At 38.5% G+C, this 21,954-nt stretch overlaps 3 protein-coding genes across 8 annotated transcripts in view; 1 reads left to right on the forward strand and 2 right to left on the reverse strand.

Moving 5' to 3' along the window:
• Nucleotides 1-2: 2 nt before the first annotated feature.
• Nucleotides 3-4,395, forward strand: nebl (nebulette; the record flags this gene model as incomplete). Its single annotated transcript, XM_079875178.1, has 7 exons — nucleotides 3-1,603; nucleotides 1,733-1,827; nucleotides 1,995-2,079; nucleotides 3,081-3,188; nucleotides 3,591-3,768; nucleotides 3,908-4,014; nucleotides 4,219-4,395. The coding sequence occupies exons 1-7, from the start codon at nucleotides 1,535-1,537 to the stop codon at nucleotides 4,393-4,395; spliced, it is 819 nt and encodes a 272-aa protein (XP_079731304.1). The 5' UTR covers nucleotides 3-1,534.
• Nucleotides 2,677-13,415, reverse strand: riok1 (RIO kinase 1 (yeast)). 3 transcript variants are annotated; one of them, XR_013821654.1, is made up of 20 exons: nucleotides 13,175-13,376; nucleotides 12,653-12,872; nucleotides 12,427-12,517; nucleotides 12,218-12,287; nucleotides 11,907-11,949; nucleotides 11,717-11,809; nucleotides 11,444-11,556; nucleotides 11,268-11,348; nucleotides 11,090-11,176; nucleotides 9,127-9,264; nucleotides 8,939-9,042; nucleotides 8,734-8,840; nucleotides 8,517-8,582; nucleotides 6,374-6,493; nucleotides 6,236-6,289; nucleotides 5,826-5,975; nucleotides 5,502-5,745; nucleotides 4,190-4,425; nucleotides 3,660-3,990; nucleotides 2,677-3,206 (listed from the first exon to the last, which is right to left on the reverse strand). XR_013821654.1 is itself a non-coding variant. In XM_079875175.1 (17 exons), the coding sequence occupies exons 2-17, from the start codon at nucleotides 12,674-12,676 to the stop codon at nucleotides 5,641-5,643; spliced, it is 1,446 nt and encodes a 481-aa protein (XP_079731301.1). In that variant the 5' UTR covers nucleotides 12,677-12,872; nucleotides 13,361-13,415; the 3' UTR covers nucleotides 5,468-5,640. The 3 variants fall into 3 exon arrangements, 2 of the variants coding, with proteins under 2 accessions (XP_079731301.1, XP_079731300.1); XM_079875175.1 differs by lacking the exons at nucleotides 2,677-3,206; nucleotides 3,660-3,990; nucleotides 4,190-4,425 and having other exon boundaries at nucleotides 5,468-5,745; nucleotides 13,361-13,415; XM_079875174.1 differs by lacking the exons at nucleotides 2,677-3,206; nucleotides 3,660-3,990; nucleotides 4,190-4,425 and having other exon boundaries at nucleotides 5,468-5,745.
• Nucleotides 13,416-14,157: 742 nt separating this feature from the next.
• The window catches only part of rreb1b (ras responsive element binding protein 1b), a 35,424-nt gene continuing 27,627 nt past the window's right edge, over nucleotides 14,158-21,954 (reverse strand). For 3 of the 4 annotated variants that reach the window (XM_079875172.1, XM_079875170.1, XM_079875173.1), the window contains 7 exons: nucleotides 21,743-21,887; nucleotides 21,467-21,609; nucleotides 21,159-21,348; nucleotides 18,481-21,070; nucleotides 17,956-18,126; nucleotides 16,938-17,693; nucleotides 14,158-16,090 (listed from right to left, as the gene is read on the reverse strand). In XM_079875172.1, coding sequence (XP_079731298.1) covers nucleotides 15,582-16,090; nucleotides 16,938-17,693; nucleotides 17,956-18,126; nucleotides 18,481-21,070; nucleotides 21,159-21,348; nucleotides 21,467-21,609; nucleotides 21,743-21,887 — 4,504 coding nt within the window. In that variant the 3' untranslated portion in view covers nucleotides 14,158-15,581. The remainder of the gene's footprint in view (nucleotides 16,091-16,937; nucleotides 17,694-17,955; nucleotides 18,127-18,480; nucleotides 21,071-21,158; nucleotides 21,349-21,466; nucleotides 21,610-21,742; nucleotides 21,888-21,954) is intronic. The other variant, XM_079875171.1, reaches the window with a different exon arrangement.

Consider the following 21,954-nt stretch of genomic DNA (forward strand, 5'->3'; position numbering starts at 1 on the left):
CAGCACGTTGACACATAAATCTTGTGTTTCACGGAACGCTGTTGGCCTGGCGGCACTCTTGGGTAGACACGGTCACTCACAGCATGATCCAAATAGTCCTATTGGTGCACCAGCACCACTGCACCCATCTCGATTTTGGTCTTGGTCATAAGCTTTTCACGCTTGGTCTTCAAAATTACATTAAAAATTAGGCTGTCTAAACTAGACATTAGCAAGGTTATATTGTGCAAAACCGAGTCCACATAAGAGATGTCGCCGAGGACGTAAAACCAACTAATAGGCTATCATCACCTGCGACGCAAACAGCGTAGGTGGATCATCAAACTGTATGATTACAATGTAAATGTATCTAAAAACTCTAATACGCATGAAATACCTGGAATAGTTTGTATTTTATGCAAATACAGCTACAGGCCTTTCACAAAAATGTTAGGAAGACCACATTTAATCAAATCGGATTACAGTATATTTGCGCTTATTTTTTCTTATAGACCTGCATTTTATATAAATAGCACTTTTAAGAAATATGTTGTACTCTCATGAGATGAAGACTCCATAGCAGTAGCATAATACGTTTTATTTTTCATAGAGCGGTTCGCCTCATGGGGGCAGACATGTTAAGATCACATTATTTATCAGTCTAAAATAATACCTTTATCTCGCTAATGTTGTTATTGAGAACTAACCTGATTGCGGATAGATTTCCTTTAGTATATAAAAACGTTGTGATGGTCTTTGCTAGTTGTAATAAATTAAAAACCATGCAACATAAAAAACTGAGCACAAGTTGGAAATGCACTTTTTTCTTTTTTCTAACGATTGTAATAATCCAAGCAATGACATAACTTTAATATCTACTTGCAAGTCAAGTATTACACTGACAATGCACCTGTCTTAATCACTTAATCCTACTCCTAACATTCTCCCAAAGGCGCATCCTGTATTCTGTCGGTGTTCTACTGCCCTCTTTAGGCATTATAATGCCATTACATTCAACGGCTTCTGACCGCTACTCAACAACAGCCTTTAAATACAGAATTACCAAGATGTGATGTTATTCATGTCTCTTTAGGACAGGTTTGATGAGTGAAGAGAGAAACTAAATAAGACACACAATTAATTAAGATCTTGTAAAACATTTTGTCAGAACTTGAACAAAATACCATTAAGACTTAAAATAAATATTGTCACGTTAACAAGCCTAACTCTTTATTTAGCCACGTTGTGCACTTTTTTTGGCTCATTGTGCACCTATAGAACAGTCCATTCCCCACGGTCAGTGTTTGAGAGCTCCTCCAACACAACAGTCAGTCTCAGTGGGTGATGTTTGGTGAAATCTCACGCTTTGCTCCTGTTCCCTCACTGCGAGACCAGCGACACGCGGATAAACACTCGCGAGCCATGCGAATATAAAACTCTGCGACACAAACTCACCGCATGCTGCAGCAAATCTGACACATCTGATATATTTTACAATAAATTAGTGGATTATCGAAGTTATGCTATTTTCCCGGATCATCACAACAGCTTGAAAATGAACCCTCATTGCGCGCGCTGTGGGAAAATTGTCTACGCAACTGAGAAAGTGAACTGCCTGGACAAGGTATATTATATAGGCTATACTCTCTTATTTCCGCTGCTTTTAAGGGAAAATGTATACATTCTTGTCTATAACGTTCTTTCATAATTATCTACCAAAAGCTTTATGTTTCCGTCTTCCCACATTTTACAGTATTGGCACAAAGGATGCTTCCATTGTGAAGTGTGTAAAATGACTCTCAACATGAACAACTACAAGGGATATGAAAAGAAGCCCTACTGCAACGCGTATGTTATTGTCAAAAATACTATACACTTATATGTTCATACATTCTTTGGTAATTTGAAGTCTTATAAAAAGTGTTCATACGTGTTTTTGATACGAGTAAGATATTCGAACATGAATATGATAGAGTCCAAAAGCCCAAAATAACTCGCCTCCTTTCTCCAAAAAGGCACTACCCAAAACAGACCTTTACAATTGTGACAGACACCCCTGAGAACCTACGGCTGAGACAGCAAAGCGAGCTCCAAAGTCAGGTAAGAGCACTTGTTCACTATGTGAGGTGTTGTACATTGTAATCGCAATATATTACACATGATAAAAATTCAATGTGAGAATACTGCTCAAAATCTAATGGGGGGAATGTCTAGGGTAGGATAATGTTATTTGTTGCTATTGGTAGAGACATTTCAAAGGGATAACATGAGACAAAATTGTTTACGCCTGTGTGAGTGTTTTGGCTGCCAGTGAGGGACTGGGTGTGATACTTTGAGGTCAGCATGGAGAAAAGCAAGGCAGCTGTCTACTCGGCGGTGCATGGGCCGATCCCCTCAGCTTCTCCACCTGGCAGCACAAAAGATGCTGCCAAGTCCATACTGTGGCCGACCTAATCCTGGCATTATCACAGGATTCATTTTTCTGAAGTATTGGTCAACAAGCTGTGAAAATACATTTTGTGTATTTCATCTATTGCTCATACTTTGTGTTAGCGATCTGAAAAAAAAAAGCAACCATCCAGATCTCCCTTGCAACATGTTAGAATTAGCTGTATTTGGCCAAGCAGTCATTAGTGTGGCTCGCCAATGTATTAGATTTATCTAATACATAAAATGAGTAAGCTTGACCAGAGTTCTTGTGGGGAGAAGAATTTATTAGTGTAGCACAGTTCTTCAGCAGCGATGTTAGCATGTCGGCCTTCAGAGAATCTTAACCCTAAGTTCTGTCTGTGTGACAGAACTTTATATGTGAAGACAAAACTGTTAGGACCTCCCACAGGAGATTGATCTACTCTGAGCAATGTCGTTTCTTTGGTATTCACACCCATCAGTTTCTCTAGGCCATACGTCTGTATGGGCCATTTGGTTCACACCTTTATAGACAGTTTCAGTTGATTGCATCTTGAGGCACAGTAACAATGTAAATGCATCTGACTAAAGTTAACTGAAAATACACATGATCTTTCAAACTGCACAATGCACTTAAAATCACCCAGAAAACCTTAAAAATTCCCTGGTAAAATGGTTTTCTTGTTCTTCAGGTCAAGTACAGGAAGGATTTTGAACAGAGCAAGGGTCAGGGCTTCAAATTCGCCTTGGATACTCCAGAGCTGCAGAGACTGAGGAAGGCCCAGGATCAGATCAGTAATGTATGCTGGAAAATGTAGCTGAATGAAAAACACAAATATGTACACTTGATGATTCATGATTAGTCCAACATATATACTGTTCAAAAGTTTGGGGTCGGTAAGATTTTGTGATGCTTTGGAAAGAAGTTGCATTTAGTAATATTGTGAAATATTATTACCATTAAAACAATTATTTTCTATTGTAATATGTTTCAGTCTTCAGTGTCACATGATCCTTCAGAAATCATTCTAATATGCTGCTCAAGAAACATTTCTTATCAATGTTGAAAACATTCAATACATTCAATATACATGCTGCTTAATATTTTTGTGGAAATGCTAATTTTTTTTTAATAAACTGAACTGTATTATAAACATCACGCTTGTATGTGCATGAAACAGGTGATATCTCCATTTTTGCAGGCAAAGTATCACAAGGATTTTGAGGCGTCAGGTTTGCATGGGGTCACTCAGGGAATGCGTGGAACGTACCTGGTACGCCCTCAGATGGCGCCTAACCATGAGACGGTGGGTAACAGCACACACAAGGGCGTCCATCAGTGCATCATGGAGATGGATCGAAGACCTGGTGTCATTGTGGGTAAGTTCACTAATGTGAGATGCTCACAGTTGGTAGTACAACCTAAAAAAGGGGGAAAAGAACAACAAAACCAGTATACTAGCTCTAAATATAAATATTACCATTGAAGATCAAGATCATCCTGGTGATTGTGTTTTAGCACCTGTTCTTCCTGGTGCCTACTATTCCAGTGGCCACAGCTACATGCATCAGACCAGCATGCATTCACTGAGGTCAATGCAGCTGAGGTCACAACACAAGAGTATGGTGAGTCCTTATTTTTCTGGCATAATATGCATGTAATACATAATACTGATTCTGAATGCATTCTTAATCAAAAGCATGGTGTAGTCAGATAATATATAATATTATTATATATTATCTGACTACACCATGCTTTTGGTTAAGAATGCATTCAGAATCAGTAGTGTAAAATACTTACTATTGATGCAGTCAAACTTGGGTCACCAGACTGTGTACAGGGCACTGTATGACTACGCGGCGCAGGATTACGATGAGGTGTCATTCCGGGATGGTGACATCATTCAGAACGTGCAGCCGATCGACGAAGGATGGATGTATGGAACGGTACAGCGGACGGGGAGATCAGGTATGCTGCCTGCCAACTACGTAGAGGGCATTCGCTAGGTGTCCTACGCCTCAAATGAAACGGCGTATCTGAATTGTTCATAGGCATCAAATGTTTGTAAACAGTCAAAGGTACAGCTCGTTTTTAACAGTGCTGATTGTCCCACTTTGTAAGTGTTTATAATGTTATATAATTTCTCATTTTGTTACTGTTCAAAAGTTTGAGGTCAATAAGATTTTTTTTTTTAATAAAAGAAATGTATATTTCTATTAAACAAAACATTTATAATGTTACAAAAGGTTTCCATTTTCAAATAAATGCTGTTCTTTTTAACTTTCTATTTAATCCTGATAAAAATAAAAAATCAGTTTATATAAAAAAAATTAAGCAGCACAACTTTTTTCACAATTGATAATTAGAAATGTTTCTTGAGCAGAAAATCAGCATCTTAGATAGAATGATTTCTGAAAGATCATGTTACACTGAAGACTGGAGTAATCATGCTAAAAAAATCAGCTTTGCCATCACAGGAATAATTACACTTTTTAATTTATATACACTAGAAAAGTTATCTTAAATTGTTATTTCATAATATTACTGTATGTTGACATTTGAAATGTCTCAACATTTGAGGCTTCTTTCAAAAAAAATAAAAATGTTTTCGGTGACAGTAACATGTACTTGCTATAGTAATAACAGTAAAAAAATTTTTTTTTAAAAATGCATAATTACAAGTAACTAACCCTAAACCAAAGGCTACCCTAACCGTAACCCTATAGTAAGTAGTACATGTAGTTAATAATTATTACCAAGTACTTATTTGTGTACTTACACAGTAACAATATCACTGAAATAAAGTGATACCAAAAAATCTTACCAGCCCGAACTTTTGAATGGTAGTGTACTTAATGCAATGTTAAATGTACAAGATGTATGTAATGTAAAGAGGTTTTTGCCACTTAAATATTTAAAAAAGCATAATTTTTAACAGCATGTTGCCTTGTAAAACATGAATATTTGTGTAAACTGTTCTGCACAATGTATATTAAATGTTCCATTACAGCAAAAATGTAATTGATTTGTCAGTCTAAAATAAAACATGACATTTAACCTACTAGTCAAGCAGTATGATCAGAGAAAAATATAAGTTTATTAAAAAGGATACTTTTAATAAACGTTTCAAAAACATTTACATACAGATGTTTATAGAGTTGTCAGAGTTCCCAGCTTCAATACTGGTACCATTAGCCATGTAGCATTTCTGCTGTAACCTCAGTTCACCTTCATCCAAACCGCTTTCATTTTCATTTCTTCTTTTTGACAGCCTTCTCCTTGCGCTTTTTCAAATGCTTTGGAACTTTAGTTTTTCTTTTCTCCCTCTGAGCTTCTTTAACCAATTTCTTTCTTTCCTGAAAGACAGAAATACCAGCTTATTCTTAACCACTGAACACAATTCATCTGTGTGACATTTTCTGTTCCCAGTAGGTACCTTTCTGTCCAGTTGTGCTTCTTCACTGAGGTTGCCAACCTCCTGTGTCTCTTCCCCTTCTGATTTCTCCTCTTCATCTTCATCATCCTCCTCCTCTTCGTCAGAGCTTGAGCCATCATCTTTTGTGGAGTCTTCCAATATCGACGGTACCTGCCAAAAAAAAAAATCAGCAACAGCATTTTTAATCTGATTTCTCATTGTCATGACGTTTGAGTTTGGCGACGGCTGTTGTTTATATTCTCGGCCTTAATCCTCCCACATGCCATGTAGGCAAAGAAAACTCCAAAGAGAATTATGCAAAGACTTAGTAGATGCATTAATAGCAAAAACAAATCTTGGCCACATAAGGTGTCTTAAACCTAACGCTTAATCTTTAATATACCAAATGGTCTTTTTAAAAACAAACTCACCTTTTGCACACCAGAAAGGTCCTTCCTGAGGCCTGTCACTGTCTGGTATAGGATCTGTAATGGAAAAGCATCATTTCAACAACTTTTATCAATTCTCACGCCATTAATCAATTGTTCATTCAGGATGACGAGACGTACATTTTCAGAGTGTGTATCTTCAGAAGAATGCTCCTCCTTGTTCCTCAACATTGTGTCCACATCCCTCTCATAATGGGTGACTTCATTAAGTGTGCGTGGAATATAGGCTCTCTTAAACACCTGTTTTGAATTGAGACATCCACATGCAAGTTGTTAGACAGGGTTCCCAGACTTTTCCAGTTTCATGATTAAAAAAAAATATTTTATAGTGATAGCCGGGAGTTTCCATTTATATGAAACCTTGGAATTCAAACAATGATATTTATTTAACAATGTCAAACATCTCCAGTACTACTATCAATACTGGTATTTATATACATTTATTTATATATATCAGGACTCAATATTAAAGGGGTGGTTCAGGATTTTCGACACCGGACCTCATTTTCAAGTGAGCCTGGTTGTTATTCATCAGTGGAGACAGTTTTCAAAAAAATTCATCCAGTCCTTACTTTTGGATAGTTCACCTATGCTAGGCTAGCGCGAGTCAATGGTGCACGTTAGCCTGCCATTAAAAACAGTTTTACCCACTCCACAGTACACCAAAAGCAAATAAATTATAACGCCAGACTATCGATGTAAATGTCTGTTGAGAGAATAATGTTAGAAATCAAACTACCCTTTCATCACATTGCATTAGTTATAATTTGTTCCCTGTATTTATAAGCAGTCTACAGCAGCTGCGGAGTTATATTTGGTTACCTAGGAAACCGAGAGAGCCGGTCCACATAACAATCACGCAAGTGTATTTACCTGCCGCAGATAATTGAGATACAAGAGTACTTTGATTTCTAACATTATTCTCTCAATAGACATTTACATCGATAGTCTGGCGTTATAATTTATTTGCTTTTGGTGTACTGTGGAGTGGGTAACACTGTTTTTAATGGCAGGCTAACGTGCACCGTTGACTCGCGCTAGCCTAGCATAGGTGAACTATCCAAAAGTAAGGACTGGATGAATTTTTTTGAAAACTGTCTCCACTGATGAATAACAACCAGGCTCACTTGAAAATGAGGTCCGATGTCGAAAATCCTGAACCACCCCTTTAACGCTTGTCCGGGACAAGTGGATTTTTTGAAGTAAAAGAGAATTTTACTTCCCCGAACAAACAAGTAGCCTGATTAAAACGTCAATAAAATAAATAAATAAACCAACTAGTGGATCACTAAAACGAGAGAATGATTCTGATTTCATTACATTTATTGCAAGTAAATGTATGACTGACGGTAACAAGGTTGCGCTGTTGAGGCTCGCGCAGTCTCTCAAAGAGAAATTAAATAAATGAGCGCAGCACACACAAAAGAAACTCATTTAACAACATACTGCTGATAAAAATTCTAAATGTGGAGTTTATATTTTTGACATATGATACAGTTCTCACACGACGAGTGCTGTTTTCCTGAATACCATTACGATAGAAAATGTGACATTGATAGTTCAAATTAAGTCACTTACATTTTAGACGCAATATTGACTTTTTCTGTTCTGTTTCAGCAGCGAAAATAGTTCCAAACAAAGATCGCAGCAGAACCATAGCGCATTTCACAGCAAAACTCAACCGTGTTTTCATTACTGAATGATGCAGAAGGTGCAGAAATGACAATATGCAGATTTAAATATATGAGAATATTGCTTCAGAATAAATTATATTTACAACAATTGGTTTTTTTCCGGACAAGCAACTTAATTTTATTTATAGTTCATTTTAATTTGACTAAACTTACTTCAGTTATTTGCCAAAGAAACATTTCTAATTTTTGTTTGTGTAGTTTTTTAAGTGTACATTTTCCAAGTTAAATTTTTCTTTGAATATTTACATTTTATTTGTTTTATTTTAATTAATTACAACTATTTTTAATAATTTACATTAAAAATAACAACATTGGCCTTTTCTCTACACACACTCGCAAAGAGCAATATCCAGCCAATTAAATATTTTAAAGCAGGGCAAAACCTGATATTTTTTTTTACTATTTTACATATTTTAAAAGCAAATCATATTTACTACAGAAAGACTTTAATGACATTTTCACCCATTTCTATTACTTTTCCAGGCCTGCAAATCACAATTTAAAAATGCGACATATTTATCCATGACTATGGAAACTCTGGAAGTTAGGACGTAAGTAAGTAAGTGCACCTCCTCATGAACTTTGTCCTGATTGGATCTTTCCTCTGCAGTTCTTTCAGACGCTATCTCCATGGCCTGCAGATAAACCACAAACATATTACAGTCAAAATACAACTTTAGATCAACACTGCAACACATATGCACACAAATAAATCAAGTTTGATAAGACTGTACAATAATCAGGAGAAAGAGAAACACTAAAAGACTAATGATGACAATAACTGACCTTGTCCAAGTACTGATTAATGTTGTCAGTTGTGATGGAGGGGTCCGTGACAAACTCAAACAGCTCACGTACAGTCATAACAGCTACATTATGTTTTTGGAAAAAATCTGAGGGAGTAAAAAAGTTATTTAGAATCTAAAAAAAAATGTTTGTTCATATTAATATTAATAATGTATTTGCTAACCATGAGGTTGCACATGCTTACCGTTGACGTTGCTGCAATCTTTGCGAAGAAACTCCAGAGCATGAGGGTGATCGTGCTCAACAGACTGAGAGACGTCGATAATATAAGCATCTCCGTTATGATACCTAACACAACCATGTACAAATGAACATCAACAAATATTACCAGATACTTGGAAATCATGTGTGCATAATATAAAGTCAGCTTACAGAATATTGAACTCGCTAAGGTCAGCGTGGACTAGATGAGCTTCATTGTACATTATTCTCATGTCCTGGATGATCTGCAGGTAGAGCTCCCGGGCTTTGGATTCAGAAAGGACAGCATTCTTCAGTAGAGGGGCAGGCCTGAGAAACACAAACAAGATCACTTGAAAATTGGATCAGAATGAGCTGTATTTGGAAATCCTATGTTTTGCTATCCAGGATCAGGTAATACATCTAACTTTTGTGCCAGGTTTTCAAAGCAAAATTGGATTGGATCACCCTGATCCATACACACTTTTTTCAGATTACCAAATCCGGATTACTATTGCTCTCAATGGGATCACATATCACAATGTAAGGCTACTAGCAATGTAAAAAAACAACAGGTAGAACAGTCAATGCGGGGTCACTTTAGGTGCTTTTATCTGAAGGGAAAGAACAGCACAGCAAAACAATACAAACATCCCCTTCCATTTTAAATTTCCTTGAAACAGTCGGACCTGTTACGGAGCCCTTAAAGGGACATGCTGATGGAAAAAATAAAAAATATTACAATTTTTGCAATGCATTCACCCAAGAAACTGAGTTCGCTTGCAAAGACCTGAGAAGTTTTACGATCATATGCAAAATATTTGCGAAAAGCATTCCCATCCCATCACCATTTGCCTTAAAGCCCGGGACACACCAAGCCGACGGTCGGCCGTCGGGCAGTTTTTGTGCGTCGGCCGACTAAGTTTTGTTTCAGTGTCTCAGTGTGTTTCGCACCGTCGGCTGAAATCGGTCCTCATCTGCTTTTATTCCGCCTGATTCGACATGTTGGCCGTCGGTGAGAGAGAGAACTCTGATTGGCTGTTCAGCTTAGTGAACAAGTCAGTGCAGGAGAATAAGTCAAAACGATACAGATAGAAGGCTGTTCTAATGTTACTAGTGTTCTAGTGTTCCTTGGCGAATATTTCAATATCAACATGAGCGGAGTGGAACAAAGAAAGTGTTTAGCAGGATTGATATTCAAAACGGTAAGCACGCACTGCTTTGTTTATGGTTTGTGTATCTGTATCCTGCAGCGCCGGTTTCCCTTTTTGAATGATGAATATATCTGCAGAAATAGACAGTTGTCTCATTTACACGCAGGCGCAGAACGCGCATTCTAGCTGACAGTCGGCTGTAGTTCTCTCCATATGTTCAAGTGCAGCTTTTTCCCGCGACGCGAGGCGACAACACAGGCGGCTTTCATCAGCGCTAGTTCTTTGGCGTCGGTTTGGTGTGTTTCGGGTTAAGGGGCTCCATAGCCTCTCATCTGACCCACAACAAATTAATAAAAACAAATATATATGCCATTGTTAGAAACAATTTTTGACTGGTTCATCTCTGAAGATTGTGTCAACATAGTTTATAAACAGTGATAAAAAATAATAAAAAAACTATTTAAATTAGAAACTATTTAAAAACTATTTAAATTAAATTATTTTAGTTTGATATAGACAGCTGTTTGGGGATTTATTTATGCCACCAAAATCTCTTTTCTACTTTACTGTAGGCTACTGAAAGGCTTAATAGGTAGCCTAATGTCTACTTCTAACTTATTACTTCAACGGGTAAACTAATCAAGAGCAAAATAAATAAATATGTATGTGTATATATTACATGATACAAATGTTGTTTCAGTTTTGATACAGTTTTAAAGTTATTACATTTTTGTTCCTGAAATCTACCCTTCTGCTGGGATCAGCAAAATTCTTTGGATCAAAGGTATCCCGATCTTACTAAAAAGTTTTGGTAAGATCCAGATCAAAACTAATATTGGATTTTGTGATCCAATTCTTTTTTTCTTCTGAACAACCCACTCATGATTTGACCCAATCCGATCAGATAACTTTTGAACAACTGGGCCCTGGAGTATCATCTAGGAAAAGTTGAAAACCTTGAAACAATAGAAGTATTGGTGTATCTGTAAATGCCTACATACATGTCGTCTCGACCGATGAAGCTCATGACGAGGACGTGGCTCCGCAACATGATGGGCTCTGGACTGAGAATCTGTGCAGTCTGTAGTCTTGATGTAAATGCATTCACATCAGTGATAAAAGCCAACATCATAAAATAGTTTCATGAAAGAAAAAAAGAAAAGGCATAATAATGCTCACCTGATCAAGTTTCTCATTTCCTTCTCGGCCCAAGTGCGCACCATTTTTCTAGGATTGCCCTTGCAATAGCCATGGCGGAACCTAAAATTTATTTCAACATAGAAATTTACTTTCCAATGGCACACATCAAGGCAGCTAAATAGGAGTAAAGGCCTGAAAAAAGATATATGTCTCACCTGAACTCCCCGCTGACATATTTATCTCTGTCTTTGAATAGCAGAATTGACGTTTTGTATATTTTAATGGCTCTGCTTTCTCCTTTAACAGTAGTTGCATGATAGACATTTGCCTGCATTACAAAACGCAGAAGAGAAATAAAAAAAAATAGGATGGCATAAGAAAACAACAACATTAACATTAGTTCTTAGTAAAATGACTGACACAGACACAATAACCCAAATGTATCAAATAATGCAATACATAATTTTATTCCATTCAGAAAAACTTGCCTCTTTGCCTGTGCTGATACAGCCATTGATCTCTGAAATGACGCCTCTGCTGAGCATTTTGAACAGAATCATACGTGTACGGGGGTCCAAAACCTGTGGGGTCGCATACAAATATCACACTGAAAAGTGCATCAATTACAACACTGGAGTTCAAGTGAAATCAGCACATATGAAGCTTGAGCAAACATACCTGTTCAACCGTTGCTCTGTCTGATTTGTCCTTTACTCGAAACCTGCAGAAATGTATGCGACTGAATGGAAATCATATCCGAGATAGTCTAATAAAAAAGTCAAACTAAAACTATTAAAAATAGTTTTTGTTCATTTAAATCAAGCTGAGATAATATAAACATTAAAACTGAAATACTAAAACTACAATAAAAAAATATATACATTTAAGCAAAATAGAAATATGAAAAAAAAAAAAAAAACGAAAAAAAAAAGGCCAATTCAAAGATTAATGAATACTATAATGGTACATCTGAGGTTAGGATTACATACGTGTCTGCTTCTCTCTGCTTTTGCATCAAAGTGACTTTATTGATCACAGAATCAGCATAGCTCAGTTTATCTGTAAAACAGAGACTTAATTCAAACAGAGAATAATGAATGCATTTTTTTACTGTAGAAGATACATCTGTAGTACACACATATAGCTTTTCTCTCATTTTCCTCATTTCATTTGTAGTTAAAATTAATAAAAAGCTTACCGAGGTTTATTTTGTTTTCATATTTCCTCAAGACCTTGTCTGATGGAGTGGACATTTTAATGGACTTATTATTAGAGCTTTGACGGTTAGCCTGGTGGGGAAAAACAGAGAACATGCAAATAATGCAACATACAGTAATTTAATCGAAACAAATGACTAGAAACACCATGTTTCTTTGGCCTTGTGATGATGTGCGGCCATAATCCTTCAAAAATGAATAACTTACCTGTGGATTATTCCCAGTTCTCATTGCAGTGTAGCGCTTTGTAAAGTCTCTTCCTCCTGAATCATTCCAATCCCATTCATCGTCCTCTTCATCTTCATCATCATAGTCGTAGTCCTCCTCATTTTCACCTTGCGTGTCATTTTCAAAGGATTGTAAAGTAACTTCATGGAGTCGGTTCTCCAGCGAGGGCTCGTCAGGGACGCGACTGGTTTCAACCTCACTGTGAAATAACACACATTGCCTTCACGTTACCAAAGCAGTCACATTAACTCCAGTTTGTACCTCTGAAAGATGATACCCGTTCAAAGCTTCACAAAACATTACGCAATAAACATACGACAAGATTATATACTATTATGTTAATATAATGATCAATTATTGTATCATTCACTGCTGTCGTCTAAATCATTATCACAATACATGTACACATATTAGTATATTAATTGTTTTTCCGCGATCGTGATACCCTGTTATATGACTGACAATCTGTCTCTATCAATGGAAGTGAATCAAGTTTCAAACCTTCCCGTTTCGTTAGCGTCATCAAACTGCCCTGGTACAACCGGATACATCGCGATGGAAAAAGAGGGGAAATTCGTCTAAATCCTTGAAATATATCTCAACTAAAAAGGGAATGTAAGGGAGTTTACCAACTACTATCAATACACGCTTATCGCTTACAGTACACACGCACGCCAGCACACACACTTCCGGAAACGTGGGTAAGGGTGCTGAGAAGGCTCAAAGAGAGAAACAGTGACGCCAAAAATTACACTGGATTTCAATAAAAGTCTTTGTTGATTAATTATTGTACTTGTTGTATACTTATAGTATTATTGTAGATATGGGATGTTGCCAGGGTGTTTTGGTTGATTTCTAGAGCATTGCCAAGCAGTCAGAAATGTACCATTTTAAACAAAAATGTATTAACATGTAGTAACACTGGTGGTAGCCTACTACATCTTTGTTTAAATTGATAAATTAACTAAATAAATATTTATTGTTCCCAGTCACATTACTGAAATAAAACTAAATGTGGAAACTTTTTGACTGTTTTAAGTTTTAATTGAGAAAAAAAAATGTTGACAACTTAATTTCTAACTCTTTCTTAGTGTACATTTAGCCTATTGATTGGTTGATTTATTCGCTTTACATGGTTGAAAAAGCAAAATTAACAAGTTGCCTACATCTGAATTGATCTGACAGATACTTGCAATCCATCTGACAAACATGATCACTGATAATGATGACATTACAATTTCTTGCAGAAAAGGTTTGGTACAATGAAGCCTATCCATACTGTGAGCACTCTTAACTGTGTAGTTAACAGATCTTTTGTTTTATATATCAGATAGATTACATAGATAAATGCGGATTTCAAAAAGCCCCTGAGAAAGAGAATAACTGAGAAATTCAAATTAGATTAACATGCAAAATCAATATTTTTTATAATTATAAATTCAAACCCATCAAATTATATTCAATGATCTCAAATAAACGTATAGTTGAATTGGTTGAAGGTTTCATTAGCGGACAAACAAAAAGACACACAAAAGATGTAATTATCCAAAGCATCCTAATGTACAAAGTATCCAAAAATGTAGAGAACCTCACAATCTCAAAGAAGTTCAACAACATTCATCTTTTTGATTCTCCTCGCTGCACAAATTGGATTCTACATGGCTTTTCAAAATTACAACCACATGTTTTAGACTGATCAATAAATACCTGCATAAAATGTTCAGTGTTTTCTGTCCATATAGCTGTGCACACCCTCATGCACTTGTACAAATTTACAAGTACAAAAATCATTACGCACACACAAAGAAATAAAAAAAAGAAAATGTGTTTCAACAAATATAAAGACCAGTTAATTTACAATGTTTCTTAAGTTGGCTTTAAATCCAAAGGCTGAATAAAAACATACTTGTAAATATTTTGCCACTGCGAGGACTTTAGTCAAATCCACTGAATCTCACATGACGTCTTGTGTGGGCATCAGGCCTTATCAAAGTCACTCTATTGCAACAACTAGTGTAAAACTATGTGAATTGTTTTTTTTTAACATTCTTTAACAAATATTGAATAAAGAAGTTTGATTTTAGTGTGAACACCAGTGTTGAAGTCAAAGTGAATCATATGGAGTTCCAGTACAAACACAAAATCCAAAAAGGCAAACACAAATCACACTTTAAAGATACATAAAATGTACTCATTCGATACATACTGTGTGATTCTCAGAAGCACTCTTCTCTCAGATGCACAGGCCTTACAATATAATACTTCACACTCTTAGACACCAGAAGGCGCTGTTTCAAGACTTCCAGCCATTTATACACGTTGTCTGCATCATTTGTCAATGAGGCTCAAAGATGGAGGATAATATACATAGAATAGGCAAATATTGCCAAAAAAACTGATTGGCCGATGATCACCCAAAATAAAAATTACAGAGCTAAACAGCAATTTCATCCAAAATGTATTCAGCCAATCTTGATAATGAAAATAAGTCAGGCACTTCAGCTCTTCAATTCCACAAGAAAAAAAGAAAAAGAAATCAAACAAATTCCATACAGATACTAAAAACATACAGAAATTGACTTAAGAATAATACATTTTAATGCTGATACATAAATCTTCTGTTCATCATATAAATGCTTCTAATTGATTGATATAAAGGTTTTATATGATCCGTTAAAAATCATATAAATAGGATTAAAATTGCTACTGTCCATTTGTGTTTATCCAGATTTTTAGAAAGAAAAAAAAAGCATTAAGGCATCAAGAGAAGAATCACTGTGCTTTAGAAACTGTTCTCCAGTCTTCATCTTTCATGCATACTGTATTATAAGACACATATCAGCAAAGGCCTAGTGTTTGTGGAAGCTTCATAAACTATGGCACAAAATCAACACAGTGAATTTTCTCTTCACTGAACAGGCGTCTCTGTCATTTCCTGAGCCGCTGTACAGCTATGGACACTGATTTTTGCAGGTTCTGGGTCACAGCCTGATTGGGCCTCTACTGAGACAACTAACGGTTCCTCAGTTTGATGCTCCTCCGGTTCAGCCCCATCAGGCTGAGGTTCTTTGGGAGGTTCTTCAGAAGAATTCATCTCCATAGATGTATCTTCAGGAAGCTGCTTCTCTTTAAGGTCCTCCATGTGTCCATCACTCTCTTCTTTTTGGGACTCTTTCTCACATTCATTCTCACTCTGGATTGGAGCTGTTGCTTCACTTTCACTTTCAGATGAACACCTGATCTCTTTTCCCTCCAGCACTCCGCCGTCATCTCTTGCTCCATCCATCTCTTCGTTCATTTCTGCCTCATCGGTCCCTTTTTCATCCGTGGGTTTCTGGTGGACACGCTGGTGCCTCACCAGACTGTGCTTCAGGGTGAAGGTACGATGGCAGGTTTGGCACTTATAAGGTCGCTCACCTACAACAAAAAGGTCATTTTATGTGTATCAGCTTTATATTTGTCTCTTTTTATTGAAAGGTATAATTGACAAGTATGGCAAATAACAAGGCTATGTTCACGCTGCTTAGTGCTCTATTCTGATTTATTGCTCATATCAGATTTTTTTGTTTGGCTGTTAATTTTTTTTTTTTTTATGCAGCCAATATCAGATTGGAGTGTGAAGAAAAGAACAAAGTTGGCCCTCAGGATTTAATAGAGCTTTCAATGTAATACTTTTGAGTTTTAATACCTTTAATACTGTCCCCAACTGACCACCTTCGCAGCTGTCTTCCATAAAAACTGAGTGACCAAAGAACTACTGATATGTAAAAGTTTTGGACTGACTCGCATCAGTGCAGAATTGAGCGAATGTTGATCTAGAGCAGGGGTGTTCAATCCTGCTCCTGGAGGGACACTGTCCTGCAAAGTTTAGCTCCAACCCCAATTAAACACACCTGAACCAGCTAATCAAGGTATTACTAGGCATACTAGAAACTTCCAGGTAGTTATGTTGAGGCAAGTTGTAACTAAACTCTGCAGAACAGTGGCCCTCCAGGACACCCTTTTGGACACCCTTGATCTAGAGCGATATAAAAATCGCACAAATTCCGATTGGACTGTTCAGACTGACGTCGCATTGCAAAACATCAGACCTGGATCTGATTTCGGACTACATATGGAAGTGGCTTAAATCAAAATTGAAGATCAGATGCCATGTGGTTAGTTATGTTTACACTGACACCTCAGAGTTGCAAAACTCTGTGCCCAAAAGTTTTGGCCACGGATGCCTGCAGTCTAAACATAGTCTAAGACCTCCAGATCTTACCAGTGTGTGAACGCATGTGTCTGGTCAAGTCTTGCAGGCTCCAGAAGCGTTTGCTGCACACAGCACAGATCTTCTTTCTCTTATCGGTTTTGCCTCCGGCTGACTCGCCCTCCTCATCCAAAGCCCTGAGCTCTGAGGAAGTAGCCTCTTCTTCATCATCACTCATATCTTCTCTCTCTTTCTCCTCCTCATCAACACCACTTTCCACACAGCTGCTGTTCTCATCCTTTTCATCATCTTCTAAATCTGCGTCCTGCACCATCTCTTTTCTGGGCGCTGTGATTGGGTTTTGTGAAGCACTTTGGCGTCTTCCCTTCTTGCCTCCATCCTCGGGCTGGACCTCCTGATTGTGAGTTTTCTGGTGCCGGCTAAGAGTGGCCGCATGGCGGAAGGTCTTTTTGCAAGTCGCACAGGTGTGGGGGAACTCGTCGGGAGGAGAAACCGCTTGAGCAGTTATTTTAGGCTGGTTCTGCACTGCTCCAGAAAGCTTGAAGTCTACAAGCTTGCTAGCAAGGTTTACATCAAGACTCTTGTTGCTCTGAGAGTCGTCATCATCATAATCAACTTCTACTCTCTCAGGGTTTCCCTCAGCTGGCTGTGTTTGGTTTGGATCTGTGCTGCTGTCTGTTTGTTCAGTGGCTGATTGTCCTGTTTGTTCTGGTGCTTGTTCTGGGGATGAAGCTTTCTCCTCTTGTTTGACAGAGCTCATATCCGCAATATCTACGGCTGCAGGAGAATCAGTGTCAGATACACTCTCTACAAATACAAGAAAAGCTTGTTAAGCACTATACACATTTCATTGCTTTCGTTCACACCCTCACAATGATGTAACAATATTCAATATACAGATTTTGCAAAAAGTCTTGGAGATAAACAAAACAAGGCAACTAAATGATAGTACATTATGAATGGGACATTAACCCTTCATCTCAAAAGTTAAATCAGCACATTTTAGATACAAATGTTATACACATGAGACCATTTGCGCTACATAATAATATATAACAATGGTACTGACCAAAAGTGCCTGTGCTTCCTCGAGATCCTTCGTCAGCCTTAGGTTTGGGTCGAGATCCACTGTTTTGAAGTGCCCGATTGGATACTCCATGTTTGCGGAGCAGGTGCCGCTCACAGTTTGACTTGGTGGAGAAGAATGACTCACACTGAGGACAAGGGTACGGCTTCTGACCTGTGAAATCAAAGCACAAAATCTCAAGTGAGAAATGAAACATTATTGACTCAGATCCATTGAATCAAAATACAACATAACATACTATAATATAATACTGAACACCTCCAATTGTAGCATGTTTGATCACTCTTTCAGCATTACTGTGAGGATAATCAGAGATCAATTAATCTGTAATGGTTGAAGAACACTTCCAGCTAAATGGCTCACAAATGAAATAGAGACTACAAAGTACACTATTTTTCTAAGAATGGTATTTAGCTCACTGTATTGTAGAATAGTGTAAGTAAATAAAGTGCTTTATGGCATCATTGGCATGTGGTCATTATTTATGAATTGTAAACAGTGTCTCACCTGTGTGTGTTAGCATATGCCTTTGCAATGAGCTGGCCCAGGGGAACAAACGTGGGCAGAACGGGCAGGTCATTTTCTGCACTGAATTGGAGTAGGCGTTCTTCTTTCCTTTGTTCTGTGGAGGTTTCTTTGGCTTGTCCTCTCGTCCTTCCTTTGCCTCCTTATTGACAGGCTGCTTCTCTTTCTCCTCTTTCATTGGCTCCATCTGACTGGGTTGTAAGTAAGGGCTGAATTTATTTGCATCTGTAGTAGCTAGCATTTTCTCTACACTGGGAAACTCGCCACTTGACTCCAGGTCAATGCCACTGCCTGTTGCCAATCTTGGATCACAGATCTCCTCCTGAAATGGTCTCTTCTTGCCTCTCTTCTTTGAGTTATCAGAAGATCCATTTTGAGTGGAATCCAGTTTGGTGGTGCCTAAGTGACCCTTCTTCTCACTTATTGTATTAAAATCCATTGCACTAACACTGTTCTTGGCATCTATTCCTGTTTCGATCAGCACTGGGGTAGCTGACACAGACGAGATGATCTGAGCAATGGAGGCCAGCGGTGCCATTTCAGGAGTACAGGAAATAGAAGATGGTTTTGGTAACAGTGGCTTCAAGCGAGTAAAGGGCTTGGTAAGGTCACTGGATAGAGCTGGGGCCAGGTTAGAAAGGGAAACTGGGAGAGCTGCAAGAAGTCCAGGGGTTGTTTCAGCAGTCTTTTCTTTCTTGACATTATGATGATTCAGGGACATGCTCTGAGGAAGTTCTTTCATCATTATCTTTTTCTCGGGATACTTGGGTATTGAGAGATCAATGGGCTCCATAGAGCAGTCATTAAACAGAGGAGATGTTGTTCCTTCAAGCTTAACATTTGAAGCAATTGTTTTTTGAGATTTGCTAGAGAAATCCAAAGGCTGGTCCTGGTCCTGGTCCTCAACAGGTCCAGAGAAGGGACCTACATTCTGAGAAACGGTGCTGTTAACCAGCCCATTTGAGGTTGGAGGGTTGGCTTGAGCAGTGGCGTCTCCTCCTACCGGTACAAGACTTTTGATGTGTTCTTCAATTTCCCTTTCTGGAACGTTTGGGTGGTGCTTCAGCAAGTGGTGAATGCAGTTCCTTTTAGCGAGAAATGCCACCCCACATTGCCTACACTCAAATGGCTTCCGTTGACATCCATTGTGTGTTCGCAGATGAATCTGAAGGGCTCGGTAGGTCTTAAGGTCCTCCCCACAATATCGACAAGATGTGCTACCAGCCGCATCAAGAAGGTCTAATGTGGTGCCTCCAATGACACCGCTTACGCTAGAGGAGGTGGTTACATATTCTATGTTTTTCTCTATGTCTTTGCGTGTGTTCTTCATGTGTTTCTTGCGCAGATGACGCTCACAGTTGGCCTTCACAGTGAAAGGGTAGTGACAGAGGCGACATACGTATGGCCGCTCACCGCTGTGTGTTCTGAGATGTCGAATCAGCGTCGCTTTGTCTGGAGCGGCATAGCTACAAAAGGTGCACTGATACGGTGAAGCTCCCAGATGGTGACGCATATGAGCCTGAAGGCCACCTAAGAAGGAAAAGACTTCTTTGCAGAACCGACAAGGGTACTCGGCCTTGGCTGTTTTCTTTCCCACGACTCTTGATTCCTTCTCTTTGCTGTCAAACTCTTCTTGCTTTCCAGTTTCATATGAGATAATCGTGGTTCCTATGATATCTGGCCCCAGTTGAGTAGTCTCCCAATTTGTGGGAGAGGACGAGGTTGAGGACGAAGAGGAGGCTGATGATTGTCTGGTAGTTCTCACTTGTTGGCCTGTTTGAGGTGGAAGGCTAGGACTGATGTTACCCGATGAGGCCTGTTGGGCATTCATGACGGGTGGAGGGGGTGTGGAGGCACTCATGCTGGATCGAGGAGTGATTAAGGGCTTAGGTTTCAGGGAAGTAATCTGTTTGGGGTCCACCTGTAGAGGACTTCCCAGACCTTTGGGAAGCAGAGACAAAGACATCTGAGGTGGCACTGAGGCTGCGATCTTAAGGATTTGTTCAATGTCCGCCAGCTCCACTGCAGCTTGACCACTTATTGGGACAAACATGCCACTACTGACGACCCCATGGAGAGGCTGTAGCGACAGCAGACTGAGGGCGGCATTCTTGTTCATGGCTTGAAGAGAAACGGGCTCCAAAATAGAGATGCCGAGACTGCTACTGCTTTCTTGAGGTAGATTTGAGGTAGGCTCAACACGAATGAAGCGAATGCTGTCTAAAACATCCTGCTGAATTTGCTCTTCTGATTTCTCTGGCTTAGCAAAAGAGGAGTGTTGGAGACCTAGGCACTCCATGAAACCGTGCTTCCCATCTGAACTGGTACTATCAGCATGTGGTATTAGTTCATTGACCTCCGTGGAATCTATGAAATGGGAGTTGACTTTGGGTGCATCCATAATAGCATATGCGTTTTGTTCCTGAGGTTCAGTGCTGGTGTCTGCGCTACATTTATGTGAGGATTTGTGGAGATCCAAAGACTGTTGGAGAGGGAAGGCCTTGTTGCAGACCTCACAAACAAATTTATGGAACTTGCTAGAGCATCTGCGCAAATTACTCTCACACCAGATCTGAATAAATAAAACAAATCAAAATGATGATCAGTCTTCATCCAAAAAAGAAATAAAATAATTCTTTCTCATCTGATGAAGTCCTTACCTGTGCAATTTGGGGAAACTTTTGACAGCTGAAGTCAATGAAAGCCAAGTCTCCAAACCCCAGAGGGATGGAGGGGTTATTCTGGATAAAGGGTCGTCCAGAGGGGTCAGTGGGAAGCTGCTTATGAATGACGGCGTTATGACGCAGGAGACCACGGTGTGTGCGAAAGGTAATGCAACAAATGTTACACCTAGGATTAGAAGAAACAGTCAGAAATAGTTTTGATTTAACGAAATATAAAGAAATCAGTATTGCACTATATAATGTGTTGAGACAACATACAGAAGCAGACAACATCCTGAGCCTACCTGAGTGTAGTGTCAGGATGTGTCTCCATGTGTGATTCCAGATCATATTTACAGATGAATGTCTTAAAGCAGATGGGGCAGTGAAGGAGCTCTTCTTCACTCTTGACAGAATCGTCCTCTCTATGCTTTTGCATCAACATCACCTAAACATAAGACAAAATTTGTTTGCATATAACTTCAAAAGTATGGGCACAGTACATTCCAAAAGTTGTTAAAACGTTTTGACTGCATTTATTACTGAAAAATACATTGACAAAAAAAGAGGTGAAAACGTACCTTTTTAACTGGTGGTTCCTCAGCCTGCTCCGCTTCATCCTCTTCACTGGGCTTCCTCTTAGCAGAGAGTCGTCGGCGCTTGTTTAGTGGGGAAGAACTGGGGGTAAGAATACTGTTTGCATCCTTTTCATGAATTTTCATGTGCCTGCAGAAATACATAACATAACTCAGACAAAGTTCTGTCTATTAACAACCATTATGAAAATAAGATA

Source organism: Squalius cephalus (genome assembly GCF_949319135.1).
Source record: "Squalius cephalus genome assembly, chromosome: 7".
Taxonomy (NCBI): domain Eukaryota; kingdom Metazoa; phylum Chordata; class Actinopteri; order Cypriniformes; family Leuciscidae; genus Squalius; species Squalius cephalus.